Here is a 17,340-nt window from a genome sequence, read left to right on the forward strand (position 1 = left end):
TTTTGGCAATAGAAATCCATCTCAGACAAAACACAATATTGAGAAAGAAGTTTACACTGTCATTTGTATTTCACCGATCGGATCCATTATAGAAACTGTGAAAAGAAAATATCGTAGACATCAAGAATGAATAATTATATAAAATTAAGGAATATATAAAAGAGTTGTAAAAGAAAGGAGAAGTAAAGAAAATTAAAACATTTTTTTCCTTTTTTTTAGAGAATAGTGCTAAATTTGCAGTACATGTGTACGTAACGAAAAAAGCTTTATTTTGGTTAAATTACCATATTTGTACTCGAGCTGGTTCAACAAAAACATCATAATATAAAAAAAAAGTTTACTTAAAAAATCACATTAGTCAATTTAAAATCTTAACTCATAAAGCTTGACAAAAAAAAAACAAAAAATCTGAACTCATAAAGCCAAACCACATTTGCGAGAAAAGATCCTTGAAGCTGTTTTGGTTAGCAGAAGAAGAAAAGAAAAAAAAAATCAAAACGTTAACCCTCAGATTGAAATCGAAAGCACAGATCTTTCTTCCAATCTGCAGAAACCCATTCATGATTTCGAAGATCTGTTTATCAAATCTAAGGTAAAAAAATCTAAAGTTTTTTATCGCAATTTGTGATTTTGGTTTTCCAGATCATAAGTGATGTGTCTGTATTTTATAGGATTTTAACCATATTTTTTACACTTTTGTTGAGTCTTTTGTTAAGTCCAAGTGTGCTTATAGAGTCTTTTTGGTCTTTTGAGAGTTTATACAGGTTCGAGGCTACTTTGGAAGGAAACTGAGTGTTTTGGGGATGAAAACAAGCATCTGAAGCCAAATTGGTGAAGAATGATCGAACTAGCAAGCAGATGGAGAAAACAGAGAAAATCATCCAGGATCGGCTGATCCGCATTCGGGATCGACCAGTCCCATACCCGAAGCAAGTTTTTCTTTTTTTTGTTTTAAACCGACTTTTAGGGTTTTATTTTAGTATTTAAGTTAGAGGTTCGGCCTCGAGAGACATAAGCTTTATTTTTCTGAGATTATTTTGTAGTGAGAGTAAAGGGAGAATATCTCTTATCCTTTCTAACCCTTTGGAGAAGAATTCTAAACCCTATTTTCTATTCTTTTGCAATTCAATTATGTTTTTTCATCTTTGATTTGTTGTTTCTGTTTCTCCATGTCTGAGTAGTTTCTCAATTGGGTTTAGGGTTTCAGAAGGGTTTCTACGATTAATCGATGTTAGGTTTGTTAGATTTGGGATTGATCTTATTGTTCTTCATCTACTGTTGTTCTTAATGCTTAAACTAGATTAGCTACCTAGTTTATGATTGTAGGTTTAATTCATCTAGGCATCAAAAGAGTTGTTGAATTGCTTGAAAAGAACATAGGTGTGCAAGGTGATCCTTAGCCAACGAAAGTTGAAGTTAAGGCACCTTGTGAACAAAATCAAACTTGAACTTATTGCTTGCTAGGATTGCTAGATTCAAACGACGGTTTAGAGTTTAATCAATTCCTTGCATAGATAACTAATGCTGCGACAATAGGTTAGTTTTACATTCGAGATTTGAGTTCAAGAATTGTGTTTAATGCATCCCTATCTACTTATCTAAATTCGTGATCATAATCCCTAATGATTCCCTGCCCCCGATGTTTTCTCTTTTGATTTAAAACACTCTTTTGTTTACTGCTTTGTTAGTGACTTTCAAACACAAACTTCCTCTTTTTTCTTAACTATATTTAATCTACATAATTTCATAGTGTAATTGTTTGGTCCCTGTGGATTTGATCATGAAGTGTTACAACGATACCACTAGATCGTGGTGGAGTACACATTAGGTTTTTAACCTTTGATCAGGAAGCTTCATCGAGTTGAGTTATATATGTTGTGTTTTCAGATCTCGGTTTAGTTTGTTAATTTGAACAACCCAACAACCATGTGCGATCAAAGACCAATTTTTCTAAGGTCTCTCGTGCTGTTGGGTTTCTTCCTCTTCTCTGCAATTGGAGAATACTAGCTCATTGGTTGGTATGATTTTATTGTTCTCCTCGATAACTGCCCTAACCTGGAAACATTAACTTTCGAATCCGTCGAAGCCTTTTCTCGGTAAGATTACTATATATAGTAGTATTGAATTTGAGAACAATAGTTCCTTTTACTATGTACGATTTTCCTAAAGCTCAAAAATTTTCGTTTTGATATATTGCAGTACGCTAAGTCATATTGTGGCGTCGGTCCATGTTCATATTGGAAAAAAAATCTTACCTACCAGAATCTTCCTATGACACTTAAGGTTGTGGTCGTGAAGAACTTCAGTGGTTGCTATGGAGAGCTAAATGTTTTGACGGTTTTGATTCAGTCGGGACGTAGGAGTTGTCCCGGACGTGCGCATGGGCCTGTACTAGAAAGAGTGGAGCTTTACGTGCGTAGTGATATGGCGGAATGTCAGAGGTTGGAGGCATATGATGGAGCCAATATGTTACAGAATATTTCAGGGGATGTGCAGGTTCTTGTACACGATCCTCGAAGAGTTGCAGAGCTATGATCAAGACTTCTCAGTATTAGTGGTTTGTTAATTTGTCCCATTTAATGATGTTGTTCTCTGTTTGTTTGGTTTTCCAAATAATTTGAACTCCTTGGAACGAATGAGGATTTGGTCATCTATGTGAACCATAGATAATAAAGAATTATTGACTAATATTAAGATTTTATATACATCTTGTTTTTATATATTTTTAAAACAATTCTATGATTTTCGAAATGAAAATTTCTATGATTTTAGAAAATAAGATATAATAATATAAATAAAAAACTCATCATCGCTCATACTTCGAAGTGACCTAGACGAAAAACATCAATTCTTAATCGATTTACCTCCGATTGCGTTTACAATCAAACGAACATTGAGTCACTAAAGTTAGACGCTTGTGGAATCAACTCGACAAGATTCAAGACTCTGCGCTAAGTGGCTTTACAATCTCTGAAGTCACTACTTTGTTTTCCAAGATTCCGTCGCTTAAGAGTTTGAGATCAGGGCCGGTCCAGTGAAATTTGTGACCCAACACAAAACAAATTTTTTTTAAAATGGATTTTATAGATAAAAATTTTAAACTGAAACTAAATCTTAAAATTTCGAAAATTGAGGCCTATTTATGCAATAACAAAATAGATAAATTTACAAATTATGACCAAATCTATAAGTTTCTATAAAACTGAGGCCTATTTTTGCATTACAAATATATTTTGAGGCCTATTTTAGTTACTAAAAATCTCAAAAAAAATTGGAGGCCTAATACCAATGTATGTGTGTCAAGGGCCGGGCCTTTTTGTGATTCATAAACTGTGCGAGTCTTGGAGATGAAGAAATGGTTTTGGGTGAAAATCAGAACCGTTTAATTAGTTAAGAGAATTAGTCTTTAAAGACTGCGATTTCCCTGAGCCGGTTTGTAAATTTGATATACCAACAGCAGTAATCTTCAAGTATTCTGGAATAGTCTCCAATGCAATGCAGTACTAGAGCCACAAACCAAACATGCATGGAGATATTAGAGATTGAAGACTTTTCACCGAATAATAATACCAAAACTTGGAGACTCATAAGTGACACAACTAAGTCGCCGATGACTATAAGCTTTAAGTCTCTCGCTAGACTGTCCACAGATTTCGTCATCTTCTTTGTCTTTTAGTCTTTCTATATTATCCCCACCATATCTTGAAATTTCTTTTAATTGCCACCTCCCTAGCCTATATAAACGCATAAGCATGAGCGATACTAAAAAATAGTTTGCATATTTTTCTGGCAACAAAAAAAATTTATGTTTTTTTTTTTTTTTTTTTTTTTTTTTTTTTTTTTTTTTTTTATGTTTGTGAAGTGACCTTGGTGCAGTGGCCAAAGGTAAGTCCTTAATGCACAAGGCACCATCACACCCGGGATCGAGTCCCGGCTCCTACGAATGTAGGAATTTGGCTAATGGGCCGGCCAGTTGTGGCCCATAATGCAGAAATGTTGAAAAAAAAAAAAAAAAAAAAATTATGTTTTTTTCTGGCAAATATTAAATAGTTGGTGTTTTTTTTAGGAATTTTCCCATTAAATATCAATCATCTTAAATTATTTCAACTGCAGCAAAAAATACAATAAGACACAGATTGTGGTTTTTGGTTCGAAATAACCAAAAATAACAATCAATCACGATTCACGGACTTTAAATATTTTTACTATGAACTAGCGTATACGCCAATACTAAAACCGCCCCAATAAACTAACTAACAGAATATTACCATGAAATAGATATAGGATAGTAGAAATATGTAAGGAAGTAAGTAACATGAAGAGAATCCAATGCAATGGAGTACTAGACCCACAAACCAAACACATGCATGGCTAATTTGGCGATTGAAGACTTTTTATCGAATAATAATACCAAAACTTCGAGACTCATAAGTGACACAAGTAAGTCGTCGATGACTATAAGCTTTTAAGTCTCTCGCTAGACAGTCCAGAGATTTCTTCATCTTCTTTGTCTTTTAGCCTTTCTATATTATCCCCACCATATCCTTAGATTTCTTTAATTGTCACCTTTCTAGCCTATATAAACGCATAAGCATGAGCGACACTAATAAGCAAAATAAGAGGTAATACTAAGAATTTAAGATGACATCTTCTATGGTCTCTTCAATGGTTTTCTGTCTCCTTCTTCTTCTTGTGTTTCCGCATATGGATAAAGCCCTTGGCGCACAAGAGGAAGCCAAGAAACAAAGTGAGTCTTTTGGTCTTTTAGATGTTCCGATCGAGGTCATTAATTAGTATCATTATATTTTACGTTAGTTAGTTAGGTTTTTATTATTTTTGTAGTTGTGTTTGATCCTGATTTGGTTTGAGTTTTGGAACTAATCCGTATATAAATAAACAAATGAGCACTAAAATGAACAAACATTGACACATGTAATGTAATATATAATGTAATGCTTTTTGGGTGGTGCAGGTGCAGAAAAGATTTACCATCCTAGTGGTGGCCGTGGGGGGAGTATCGTCCGCGGTATATGTCAGAGATTCCCCAAGGCTTGTCGTCCTCGTCTCCCACATTTCCGTTCTCCTCCTCCGCCCCACAGGACTTTCAAAGGCACACAAGGACCTGGTCATTGACCTCACTCTAGCTTTGAATGCGTGTGTGTGTGTGTGCATGTTTAATATCTTAAATTGTGGTTTAATTTGGTTTGTGGTTTCTGTCCGTGTTTTATCTATGCATGTGTTTGTCATATTTTACAGCTTTTCCGAACCGCTCCGTCGTTGCTATAATAAATAAAACTTGTGTTTCCTTTCGTATTCAAGACCGCCTCTTTACTTACGTTGGATCGTTCAAACATTTTCTCAACACTTTTGGCAATAGAAATCCATCTCAGACAAAACACAATATTGAGAAAGAAGTTTACACTGTCATTTGTATTTCACCGATCGGATCCATTATAGAAACTGTGAAAAGAAAATATCGTAGACATCAAGAATGAATAATTATATAAAATTAAGGAATATATAAAAGAGTTGTAAAAGAAAGGAGAAGTAAAGAAAATTAAAACATTTTTTTCCTTTTTTTTAGAGAATAGTGCTAAATTTGCAGTACATGTGTACGTAACGAAAAAAGCTTTATTTTGGTTAAATTACCATATTTGTACTCGAGCTGGTTCAACAAAAACATCATAATATAAATAAAAAAAAAAAAAAAAAAGTTTACTTGAAAAATCACATTAGTCAATTTAAAATCTTAACTCATAAAGTTTGACAAAAAAAAAAACAAAAAATCTTAACTCATAAAGCGAAACCACATTTGCGAGAAAAGATCCTTGAAGCTGTTTTGGTTATCAGAAGAAGAAAAGAAAGAAAAAAAATCGAAACTTTAACCCTCAGATTGAAATCGAAAGCACGGATCTTTCTTCAAATCTGCAGGAACTCATTCATGATTTCGAAGATCTGTTTATCAAATCTAAGGTAAAAAAAATCTAAAGTTTTTGATCGCAATTTGTGATTTTGGTTTTCCAGATCAGAAGCTTCATCGAGTTGAGTTATTATATATACTGTGTTTGCAGATCTGGGTTTAGTTTGTTAATTTGAACAAAACCCAACAACCATGTGCGATCAAAGACCAATTTTTCTAAGGTCTCTCGTGCTGTTGGGTTTCTTCCTCTTCTCTACAATTGGAGAAGAATGCTCCAATACTAGCTCATTGGTTGGTCACGAGTCTGAGTTCAAGATGTTACAGCACCAGCTTCGTGGGGTTTTCACTGTTGTTGATGATTGTTCATTTAGGGTTTCTCGTTTCGATATGCTCTCTGGTTCTGATGTTCATTGGTGGGGTGCAAGGAGTGCTGGTTTCGAGAATATGACTAATGATGGCTTCGTTATCTCTGATCAGAAGCTGAATCAAACATTCAAAAACTCGTCTTTTATTGTTAGGTTGTTTGGTAATGTTACTTGGGATAAGTTAGGAGTGGTTTCGGTTTGGGACTTACCTACTGCTTCTGATTTTGGTCATGTTCTGCTCTCTAATGGGACTGAGTCAGATACAAAAGCTGAACCACCTCCTTCAGAGAGTAAAGATGTTGCTGAGGGGAAATCGAATAGGAGTGAGCCCTTTAAGGCTCCTACCATGTTTGATAATTGTAAGAAGCTTTCTGATAAGTATAGGCTTAGGTGGAGTTTGAATGCAGAGAAAGGTTATGTTGATATTGGTCTTGAGGCTACAACTGGTTTACTGAACTACATGGCGTTTGGTTGGGCTAAACCGAACTCTACATCAAACCTGATGTTGAATGCTGATGTTGTGGTTACTGGGATTAGAGAGGATGGCTTCCCTTTTGCTGATGATTTTTATATCACAGAGTCTAGTGTTTGCTCTGTGAAGGAAGGTACAGCTACTGGGGTTTGTCCTGACACTGTGTATGAAGGGTCAGATGCAGTTGGTTCTTCGGTGAATAACACAAAACTTGTTTACGGGCATAGGATAGATGGAGTTTCGTTTGTTAGGTATAGGAGACCGTTGAATGATAGTGATAATAAGTTTGATTTTCCTGTGAATTCAACTCAAAACCTGACTGTGATTTGGGCACTTGGGGTGATCAAACCACCAGATGTTATTAATCCTTACTATCTCCCTGTGAACCACGGAGGTGTGGAATCAGAAAACTTTGGGCATTTCTCGCTTAATCTTTCTGATCATGTGGATGAATGTTTGGGACCATTGGATGCAGACAACAAGTATGATCAAGATGTGATCATTGCTGATGCCAATGCACCTCTTATTGTCACGGCTGGACCATCTGTGCATTATCCGAATCCTCCAAATCCTTCCAAGGTTCTGTATATTAACAAGAAAGAAGCGCCTGTGTTGAAAGTTGAAAGAGGGGTTCCTGTGAAGTTTTCAATAGAAGCAGGACACGACGTTTCTTTCTACATAACTTCAGATTTTCTTGGTGGGAATGCTTCTTTAAGGAACAGAACTGAGACAATCTATGCTGGTGGGCAAGAAACTCATGGAGTACTGGCGAGTCCGTCGGAGCTGGTTTGGGCTCCTAATAGAAATACACCTGACGAACTCTATTACCATTCTATTTTTCAAGAGAAGATGGGTTGGAAGGTTCAGGTAGTTGACGGGGGACTTTCAGATATGTACAACAACAGTGTTAATCTAGATGATCAGCAAGTTAAGTTCTTTTGGACCATAGTAGGGGATTCCATATCGATCGCAGCTCGTGGTGAGAAGAAAAGTGGGTATCTTGCAATTGGTTTCGGTAGCGAAATGGCAAACAGCTATGCTTATGTTGGCTGGTTTGATAGAAACGGAACAGGGCATGTAAATACTTACTGGATTGATGGAGCATCCGCTTCCTCGATCTATCCTACAACCGAAAATATGACATACGTGAGATGCAAATCCGAAGAAGGAATCATCACATTGGAGTTTACACGTCCCTTAAAACCATTATGCAGTCATCGAGATAGACCAGAATGTAAGAATATGATCGATCCAACAACTCCTCTTAAAGTGATATGGGCAATGGGTGCTAAATGGACAGATGGTCAGTTGACTGAGAGAAACATGCACTCGGTTACAAGTCAGAGACCTGTCCGTGTAATGTTAACACGTGGATCCGCAGAAGCGGATCAAGATCTAAGACCAGTCCTTGGTGTTCATGGATTCATGATGTTCCTTGCTTGGGGAATCCTACTTCCCGGAGGGATATTATCCGCTAGATACTTGAAACACATCAAAGGTGATGGCTGGTTCAAGATCCATATGTACCTTCAATGTTCTGGACTAGCCATTGTCTTCCTCGGTCTCCTCTTTGCAGTAGCTGAGCTTAACGGGTTTAGCTTCAGTTCAACGCACGTCAAGTTTGGTTTCACAGCCATAGTTTTAGCTTGCGCACAGCCCGTGAACGCTTGGCTAAGGCCTGCGAAACCTGCTCAAGGAGAACTAATCTCTTCGAAACGGTTAATATGGGAGTATTCTCATTCGATCGTGGGTCAATCAGCTGTTGTAGTTGGAGTTGTTGCGCTTTTCACTGGAATGAAACATCTGGGAGAAAGGAATGGAGCGGAGAACGTAGATGGGCTTAACTTGGCTCTTGGTCTATGGGTCTTCCTTTGCGTGGTTACTGTAGCGTATTTGGAGTATAGGGAACGAGGAAGGATAAGAGCGAGGAATCTGAGCAGAGGGAATTGGGTATTGGGGAATGTTGAAGAAGATGATTCGATTGATCTAATAGACTCAAGAGGTGGTTTCAGAGATAAAGATGATGAAGATAGAAATGGAGGGAGGATGGAGATTCAGTTAGAGCCGTTGAAATAATAGTAACTACTTTTTTGGTTTACCGATTCTTTTTTGTTTTATCTTTATTTTTTTTTTTACATTACCGAACAAGAAAAAAAAAGAAGCAAGAGGAGTTTTTTTTGTCTTTTACATATAAATGCAACGGTCGATATATATTGTATCTATGCATCAGAATTGTATACTTTGAGCAAATTTGAGTTATATATATATACTACACATTCAGTTTTGAGTATTTCTTGGCTCGAGCCTTTCACTCTTTAGTGTTCAGCTTCGGTTTGTTGAAATTGTCCGTTTATGGTCGGTTTGCGCGCAAAATTTGGCAACAGTTTGCTTTACAAATTTGACCCTCTCAAACAGTTCGTTCTACAAATTCAATTTCCATGCCATCGTTTCACATTTTACATGAAAATGCTTAAAATTAATATTACTTTTCAACTATATATTTTATAGACGATTTTCATTCAACTAATTTTTAAGGATTTATGTACAAAAATGGTCAATAATTTAGAGAGAAAAAAAAAAAAAAAAAATGGTAGTAGCTAGACTAATTTAGGAATCATAGTCGATAATGGGTTCACCTAAGGTTAAATTTCTGTCGATCTTCCAAGGCAAATTAAAAAGTTTAGCCAAAATGAATTTGAAGATCTTGTTCACATTTATGTTGTGTGTAGCACTTGAAAAGAACAATGATGCCTTCATCACCTTCGCGTATGCTCTTGCCTAGTAGTATATCAAATAAAACCAAAATTAAATTAATTAAATTATCCAAAAATCCATATACCATCATGAAAACGTAAAATATGAAAAGGGTCTCTAAATGGAATTGGCTAAGTTTATATGATTGGTATATACCTGAGTGACAATGGTCCACTGAAGATTGGGTGGGAGACGAACGAAATCATCAAATTTTGTTCCTATTAGAATTGGAATGGCTGTCTGATACAAAGAAAACAAAACAATAAAATACCTTTAGAGAAAAGCATTACGTTGGAATCAGATTCCAAAAATTGTATAAAGCATTAAGCATTCCACTAATAAAAAATAGTCGGTCGAAACCAAAGCAAACAAACCAAACAAAAATTATGGGCATCGAAAACTTTTTATAATTCCTTTAAGCATCAGTTTTTCTTATTAAAAATTGACATCGAGGGTTAGATGTATGATACAACTCAAATCGAATTTGGTTTTTGTTACTTTCTACAGTAAAAATCCAAAGTAAAGAGACAAAAAAAAAAAAAAATCAACCAAAAACATATATAGTCATACAGATAGATCGAAGGATCTCTATTAAACAAAAACATAATAAAACGTACCGTGTTCCACTTTCTTGCTTGGCTATACCACCCGAAGACACTGCAAAACAAAACAAAACAAAACAGGACAAAGATGTCAGAGTTAAAACAAAAAATTTGATTACCTTTTTTTAATAGAAAATTTATGAAGAAATTAGAAAACCTGTTAAGAGTGGATCGACTGGTTAGATCAAACATGAACAAGATTGCTACTGCGTCTTTACAAGCTATTGGTATATGATCTTTTGACCTCCTTTCATCACCTACAGTAATCATTTATATATATATATATATATATATATATATGATCTCCTAATTAACAAAAAGTATTTGCCAACACACTCCTTCTCACTAATTAACTAACAATCCATAAATCTTGGTTTAAATAAATATTAATCTGATGAAAGACTCACCTCCTACATCCCAAATGCTAAACGAAATTGTAACTCCTTGAACATAAAACGTTTTGTCCATCAAATTCAAACCCGTCATCTCCAAGAACCCTTGGTTCTCATCTCCAACATACTTTATCTTAAATATATAAATAAAGAAAACATGAGTGTTAATAAGTTAATTAAGTAATATGATAAAACAGTAATTAAAAGTTTAACAACAAGATTATTCCATACTTACTACAAAAGTAGTCTTCCCTGTTTGACAATCTCCTAACAAGCTGATCTTGAGACTAACCAAATCTGAATCCGAACTTGAACCAAATCTTCTACCGGAAGAAACAGTAGGTTCTGTCGTAGTTTCGTCGTCGAAGATATCGCCGGAAGTGGAAGAAATCCGGTGAACGATTCGACGGTAAAAAATAGGTTTTTCGATGATACTTGAACAAGAAACGAGTTTTCTCCAAAGAAACCTAAAAAAATCTCCAAAGATTGATACCTTCTCGATGACTCTCCATTTTATGTTCACGTGAACTATTTTCCGGCAGAAAGGAGTCATCTTTCCGGCGATCTCATTGACTTTCTCGGCCATTAATGAAACAGAGAGACAGAGAGATGTGATCTTCTTTTTCTTTTTCTTTTTGGCTTTCACAAGCTCACATCTTTTTTTTTGTTCGCTTTGCTTTTATGTTACAGTGTCTTTGGAAGTTATCGGTTATATGAAATTGGTAGTTGACCCGTCTCCTCGTGAAACACCGAAACTACCCCTAATTTGATGCGTTTTTTTGCTTTTCGGATTTAACTTTTAAGGGTAATATAGTCAATTCTCGAGCTAATCATCTCACCATGGAGTAAACCCCAAGTGTACGTGTCACTATTGCTCGCTAGTCGCTAGTTATATCATTTGATTGTTCGTTCCATCATCTTTTGTTCTTTTGTCAACATTTGATTATTCGTCAAAAACTAATCTTTATTGATAAGTATTGTCCTATAGTTTGTACTTATTTGAATATTATTCATCTATATTATATGTTCCTACAATGTTTTGTCATTTGCAGTGGCGGACTCATTTGATTAACTATTCCAATGTAATACTGTATATATGTGAATAGTAGAAAAAACAAACCGTTACATGACTGTTGTCGAAGAAGATAAAGCCGTTTCCAAATGGTAGCTCCATTTGAAACACAAAGCACGAGAATCTTGAGAAACGTTCTGTTGAAGGAAACAATTTTGTGATTTTTTTTTTTGCCTTTTGTTTTAAATGGGCAGAAAAAGTAGTTTCGTAAAGAATGACATAAGTAAATAAAACATATGTGGTCGACCATCGATGTACTTCACGTTGGTTGGATCTATGTCACGTTCACTACTTTCTATTTATTAATCTCTAGAAGACTAGCTAGCTACAAGAGGTTCAACAGTTTTTTTTTTGGGTTTTCATTATTTACTTCCAATCTAGTTAACATTTATGTAACTTTGAATGCATGTTCGTTTATGAACAAATAATGATACAGCCACATCAATCAATTCGTAATAAAATTATATTGACTATCAAGATCAATAGAATCTAAAAATTTATGATTAGAAAATCAAAATATTAATGTCATAGCTTTTGTAGTTACTTAATAGGGACATTTCAAACACACGCACAATAGAAGAATCCGTTGTCGGCTTGTCCGTCTCGCTGCTTCTTATATTAACACTTCTAGACCTTAGTTTTCTCAGCAATATTTCTTAGTTTTTATGTTTATTATACGTCGATATAACATAGGGTTTGATGAGAGTTATACGTATTTCGAAACCATGATATAGTTAAAGGTTTTGTTTTGTATCTTGGACATTTTTCTTGAACAATTTGATATATATATTATATGATTGTCTCAGACGTATTTTTTGTTTGGAAATGTAGAAAGAATCTAGATAACGTGTTTGTTGTCATGGAATCTTTATCTTCAATCTGAAACTTCGTCTAGATGATATAGTTAAAAAGTGAAAATCATAATTGTTTTTAGTCCTGCCTTTATACATGGTCCAATATTATATATAGGTGTATACATACATCTAAAGATAATGGTCTAACCACTTGAACCACCCAAATTAATATGTTGCTGATTCCGAATCACAATACAACACATATATTTTTTCCAAGAGTTCTGAATTACTTAAGTATATGTTTATTGTAATTGGAGTTGGTTGATAATGATAATATATTAGTAATTTCTTTGTTGGTGGAGTCTAACATCACGAAATATTTAATCTCAATACTTGTTAATAATTTGATATTTTTCTTAACCAACTTTATCATTAAATAAATTAATAAAATCCACTGAAATATGACTTTACTAAATCATCTTTTATTAATCATAGAAATCAAACATCTTATCAATAATACTCGTTTATTCACAAATAAATGATTTAACATAAGACCACAATATATAAGTTGATCGTACAATAACAATATCTAAACTCTCTATTCCTCGGTGAGTTGGTTCAATATGTATATCTATCTAAAGATATTGAAGATGAATCTCTATAAGGTAATTTTATATACAATAAGATTAAGAAAGAACCAATTGATGCGTTGGACCACGTGGATGCGCATCGAAAGGGACTTGATCAACTTATGGAACTCATGATGATAGGTGTTTGTCACCGAACATTCAAGTTCGATGATGTGGCTTGTCCTAACTAACCAAATCTATTTAATTTCTTGTTTTTTTCTTCTCAATTACCAAAATCGGAATTGTAGAAGACAAAGAGAATGCCAAAGTGCTAACGTACCTAAAACTAATTTTCTCTATAATCCTCGAAAGCTCAGTTTCATCTACTCTTCTTTATTAGAAGCACATATTTTAGTGCGTCTATTTATGTATCCGCCCATTATAGTCATTTCATTTTAGGTGAAATTAGCTAAAAACCCTTAATATAGGGTGATGAACCTAGACAAATTAGATAACGTTACTTCCTGGTTCAATGCAAAAAACAAAAATGAATGTAATGACCAAAGGTTCGTTTACAATTACATTGTTGGTTTGACAAAGAAAGCTTACATTGTGATTTGGTGTAAACCGATTCATACCGGATATACAAACCAGATGTGGCAGAGTATTAGGGCTAAATTTGCAGAGCTCTTCTTAACCAATGCTCTCATTGAGTTTAGAGAATCCAAGCTTTTTGAGTCTACTGGTGATTGGATTAGCCCAAGCTCGATCCGGATTCCCGCATTTCACATCCACAATGTCCACAATGTTCATTCTCTTCTCCCTTCTAGGGGTTCCTTGTAACGATACATTATCAGAGCCAAGCATTGGAAGCTGATGAGTGCTTTTGGTATTGTGACCCTTTGGTGTTCTAACATTATCAGAGCCAAGCATTGAAAGCTGATGAGTGCTTCTGGCATTGTGACCCTTTGGTGTTCGAACATTGTTGTTGTTGCTGCTGCTGCTAGCTTCATCTGATGATTTTCTTGGTTTTGTTCTTCTTGGAGTTGAAGAAGAAGATGTGCCACAGTCTACTGAGACAGGGATAGTTGTTCTAATGGGTCTCGTTGTGGGAGTCTGAGGTGAAGGTTGTTTCATGGAGTCTAGCTCTCGAGTCATTAACGTTGCGACTGTTCCCGTTGCTCCTATTTTTATCGATCCTCCTCCACCTTTGATCAGTTCAAGCTTCTGAACCATTATGAATGTTGTAAACTTTCTTTCGCTTCAGCGACTCTCTTGGAGGGATAACTTCTTGAGTTTTGTCCAGCTTCAAGGGTCTGAAAACAAATCAGAATAAGCAAACAAAGCATCAATCTAGAAGAATTAGTAACCTTATTGCAGCACATCAGAAAGCAAAAAAACAAACAAAAAATACGCCACTAGTCACCAGAGTTTTGCAGTCTTTAAATGGTGAATACATGGTTTTCAAATTGAGGTATATCCAAAACGATTTAGTAGCTCAAGTTTCCAACTTAGCAAACTTTGAAGGACCTGAGAATTCCATAGATAGCACTAATGTGAAGTTGCAAAGCTCTAAGCTAATAACAAGCACACTCTAGAGGAACAAACCAATTGTGTACTGCACCATAACTAAAGTCTTTGACTTTCAAGAACCTGAGTAACAAATTTGATAAACCCTACATGTATACCAGTTTCAAGCCATATCCAGTGGTTTTAATGTAAAAGAAAAGAAAGATGAATAAGCTGCGAAGAAAAGCATTAAAGCTATCTACAGATACTAGACATGACACATTTGAATAAAGAGCTTGGAAGCACATAATTACTATGCCACTGGTTCTCTTCATCAACTATTTAGTAATTAGATGTTTCAACAGATTGATTGAAATAGAAGGTTTGAACTTGAAGCAATGTAATGTCATCACAGAAACGAATCAACTTTACTATCAAAAACCAATCTCTATCAATCTAAAGCAAGAGAGAAACACAAGAGTTATATAGAGAAAAAGAAACTAGTGATTTGAAGTAAAACAAACATGAAAACGACATTTGAATGATTCAAAACTTGACCAGTCACATTCAACAGCGAAGAAACTAAGGCCAAAGGGTCAAATTCACATAAGAGCAAACACAGATTCACCTAGATGAATACAACCCCAAGCTAATAATCTAGATCACCATTACAATGGATTCACACACAAAAAAGCTTACCGATTTATAAACGATCAAGTGAGCAGAAGAAGAGAAAGCCCAAACCCTTAATCAAATTTCAAAACTTTTAGAACTCGGCGATGTAATTGATCGAACTGGGTTCAGACTTAAGAACAGCATTGAACAATTTTAGGTATACGAATAGGAAGTAAAAATCAAAACTTTTAGGTCTTCTGATTGGTTTTGAAATCTGAGGTTTCTTGTGGAGCGTTATGGATTAAGCAGCCACTAGTCAACGTTTCTTGATTACAGTGTAGGAGGAGTAGATTGCTCCAATCATTTTTATTGGACTTGGAGAGTAATAATGTTTAACTTTTCATGAACAGTTAAGAAACATATGTAAATTGTAATAAAAGCCTTAAACTTTGAGTTTCTTACAATTTTTAGCCTTTAGTTATCAATCGTATCATAATAATACGTATTTGGAACTCTCTTTATGAGTTAGAGGGTTTTAAAACACTTGCCGACAAAACGTAGAAGTAGGTAGGTGGGTGTATTAGCTCCGGCCAATTCAGTAACAAGTTCTGTTGTTTGCTAGGGTCGTGTGTTTTGTCTCAGGGAGAAGCGCGAAGAGATTAAAAAGATTAGACCTTTTCGCTTTCATGGATTCGAAGTCGAGAAATTTCGTGATGGGTCTGTTTGTTGTGACTGCGATCTTTCTAGGTTCTGGTGTCGACGCTTGGACTGGTGAGATTCGTGGTAGAGTTGTATGTGATGTCTGTGCTGATTCTTCAATCGGACCAGAAGATCATGTTCTTGAAGGTTCGTTTCTCTTATCTTTCTGATATGTATTTCTCTTTAATCTGTTTTTCGATTGTAAATTATTTGGGTTTAACTGTGTAGAACTCTGGTTTCACGTTTTCAGTTGTGGTTCTTCAAAGTGGGTTACAGTTTATTTTCGATAGCAGTTGTTTCTAGTGATTCTCAATTAACAAATTGGTATGAATTTATACATTAGCATCATCTTACTGCAATTTTGGACTCGGAAGACATTAATTTAGTTATACAGATTAGTCTATTAGTTCACTTTATAGCCGAACTTTTGTTGGTTACTCTTTGTTCTTCTTTCTTGAGAAAATAGTGCATATCTATACAAGAGTGTTTGTGCAGTTTCTCCATATTCATATTGAGTTTTAGTAATTGCATGAACCAAATTTAGAGGGGGTTTATCGTTTATATCATCTCTTGTCTCTCTGGAACTTAGAAATTTGGTATGTTCATCATCCTTGTTTTGTGTTTTTGGTTGCACTTTTGTATTTATCCGATAGTGTTAATGGTTTTTGCACATTTATGTTATGCTTCTATGTGAAATCTTGTCAAATTTTTCTGATTCATATTTAGTGTTCTAAATCACATGAATCAAACTTAGAAGTGACTATGGTTTGTATTAGCCCTAGTTTGTATAATCTCCATGTCCCTCTGGAACTTAGTAATTAGCTTATTCATCCTTTTCTTTTTTCGGCTAATGGGTTTTCCACTATGCGGGATTGCTTAGAAGCCACTCACTGTGTTTACTTTGAAGATGAAGACATATCACTATTCTGCTAGTCTAATAGATTGTACTGTTTTACTTTCTTAAACAAATTTCTGAGTTGTTTTTGTTGTTCAATCCTTCTTGTGTGTGTACATATTAACAGGAGCTGAGGTTGCGGTTCTCTGCATAACAAAATCTGGAGAAGTAGTAAACTACCAAGCTTTCACAAACTCAAAAGGTGTCTACACAGTTGCAGAGACAATGCCAGAGAGCGAACGTTGGGACGCTTGCCTTGCGAGACCCATAAGCAGCTTCCACACACCTTGCAACCGCTTACACCAAACCAATACCGGAATCAAATTCACTTACAACCGCCCTTCCGGTTACTTCCATGCCGTGAAACCGTTTGTGTATCGTCCCCAATATGCTCCTTCTTATTGCTGATTGATTGATTCAAAGACTCTTTGTAAAAACTCCTTGTATAAGTTGTAATGATAGAGAAAGATTGATAAATTATGTATTACTATGAGATAGCATGATTAATGTCTTAATGATTTAAAGGATGAAGAATAAAGTCGTAATCAGAGTCAAAGGCAGACTAGTCTCACAAGGCGGTGACGGGGGAGATAAAGAACAGATGATGTTGAATAGGTCCTAATGACGTGTCCGAATGTTATAGGATGAACGACGTGGCTCGCGCTTTTTATTGGATGAAAAG

At 35.2% G+C, this 17,340-nt stretch overlaps 4 protein-coding genes and 1 long non-coding RNA gene across 11 annotated transcripts; 3 read left to right on the top strand and 2 right to left on the bottom strand.

Moving 5' to 3' along the window:
• The first annotated feature begins 3,991 nt into the window (after positions 1–3,991).
• LOC147949154 (uncharacterized) lies at positions 3,992–5,313 on the top strand. The gene is made up of 3 exons (XR_015570453.1): positions 3,992–4,024; positions 4,550–4,747; positions 4,973–5,313. It is a non-coding gene; the product is annotated as an uncharacterized LOC147949154 (long non-coding RNA).
• Positions 5,314–5,662: 349 nt separating this feature from the next.
• Positions 5,663–9,047, top strand: LOC104731111 (cytochrome b561, DM13 and DOMON domain-containing protein At5g54830). The gene is made up of 2 exons (XM_010450381.3): positions 5,663–5,973; positions 6,072–9,047. Exon 2 carries the CDS (start codon positions 6,113–6,115, stop codon positions 8,831–8,833), a length of 2,721 nt encoding a protein of 906 aa, XP_010448683.2. The 5' UTR covers positions 5,663–5,973; positions 6,072–6,112; the 3' UTR covers positions 8,834–9,047.
• Positions 9,048–9,255: 208 nt separating this feature from the next.
• LOC104731120 (septum-promoting GTP-binding protein 1) lies at positions 9,256–11,193 on the bottom strand. Of its 6 annotated transcripts, none has more exons than XR_758557.2 (6): positions 10,741–11,193; positions 10,521–10,638; positions 10,271–10,370; positions 10,129–10,168; positions 9,668–9,747; positions 9,256–9,535 (listed from the first exon to the last, which is right to left on the bottom strand). XR_758557.2 is itself a non-coding variant. In XM_010450393.3 (6 exons), exons 1-6 carry the CDS (start codon positions 11,089–11,091, stop codon positions 9,365–9,367), a joined length of 864 nt encoding a protein of 287 aa, XP_010448695.1. In that variant the 5' UTR covers positions 11,092–11,193; the 3' UTR covers positions 9,256–9,364. The 6 variants fall into 6 exon arrangements, 4 of the variants coding, with proteins under 4 accessions (XP_010448695.1, XP_087327072.1, XP_087327079.1 ...); XR_015570440.1 differs by having other exon boundaries at positions 9,668–9,751; positions 10,271–10,419; positions 10,472–10,638; XM_010450393.3 differs by having other exon boundaries at positions 9,668–9,751.
• A 2,275-nt stretch (positions 11,194–13,468) lies between these two features.
• LOC104731132 (uncharacterized) lies at positions 13,469–15,441 on the bottom strand. Of its 2 annotated transcripts, XM_010450415.2 has the most exons (3): positions 15,149–15,403; positions 14,367–14,470; positions 13,469–14,256 (listed from the first exon to the last, which is right to left on the bottom strand). In XM_010450415.2, the coding sequence occupies exon 3, from the start codon at positions 14,174–14,176 to the stop codon at positions 13,634–13,636; it is 543 nt and encodes a 180-aa protein (XP_010448717.1). In that variant the 5' UTR covers positions 14,177–14,256; positions 14,367–14,470; positions 15,149–15,403; the 3' UTR covers positions 13,469–13,633. The 2 variants fall into 2 exon arrangements, with proteins under 2 accessions (XP_010448717.1, XP_010448709.1); XM_010450407.3 differs by lacking the exon at positions 14,367–14,470 and having other exon boundaries at positions 15,149–15,441.
• A 96-nt stretch (positions 15,442–15,537) lies between these two features.
• LOC104731146 (uncharacterized) lies at positions 15,538–17,196 on the top strand. The gene is made up of 2 exons (XM_010450427.3): positions 15,538–15,910; positions 16,786–17,196. Exons 1-2 carry the CDS (start codon positions 15,751–15,753, stop codon positions 17,064–17,066), a joined length of 441 nt encoding a protein of 146 aa, XP_010448729.1. The 5' UTR covers positions 15,538–15,750; the 3' UTR covers positions 17,067–17,196.
• Positions 17,197–17,340: the final 144 nt, after the last annotated feature.

Source organism: Camelina sativa, chromosome 2 (assembly GCF_030686135.1).
Source record: "Camelina sativa cultivar CO46 ecotype springtype chromosome 2, ASM3068613v1".
Taxonomy (NCBI): domain Eukaryota; kingdom Viridiplantae; phylum Streptophyta; class Magnoliopsida; order Brassicales; family Brassicaceae; genus Camelina; species Camelina sativa.

Coding starts and splice junctions, on each gene's coding strand:
- LOC104731111 (XM_010450381.3), top strand. CDS start 6,113: ATGTGCGATCAAAGACCAATTTTTCTAAGGTCTCTCGTGCTGTTGGGT.
- LOC104731120 (XM_010450393.3), bottom strand. CDS start 11,091: ATGGCCGAGAAAGTCAATGAGATCGCCGGAAAGATGACTCCTTTCTGC. Junction 10,639..10,740: donor CAGGGAAGACTACTTTTGTA/GTAAGTATGGAA, acceptor TATATATTTAAG/ATAAAGTATGTTGGAGATGA. Junction 9,752..10,128: donor AAGCAAGAAAGTGGAACACG/GTACGTTTTATT, acceptor TCTTTGTATCAG/ACAGCCATTCCAATTCTAAT.
- LOC104731132 (XM_010450407.3), bottom strand. CDS start 14,176: ATGGTTCAGAAGCTTGAACTGATCAAAGGTGGAGGAGGATCGATAAAA.
- LOC104731146 (XM_010450427.3), top strand. CDS start 15,751: ATGGATTCGAAGTCGAGAAATTTCGTGATGGGTCTGTTTGTTGTGACT. Junction 15,911..16,785: donor AGAAGATCATGTTCTTGAAG/GTTCGTTTCTCT, acceptor ACATATTAACAG/GAGCTGAGGTTGCGGTTCTC.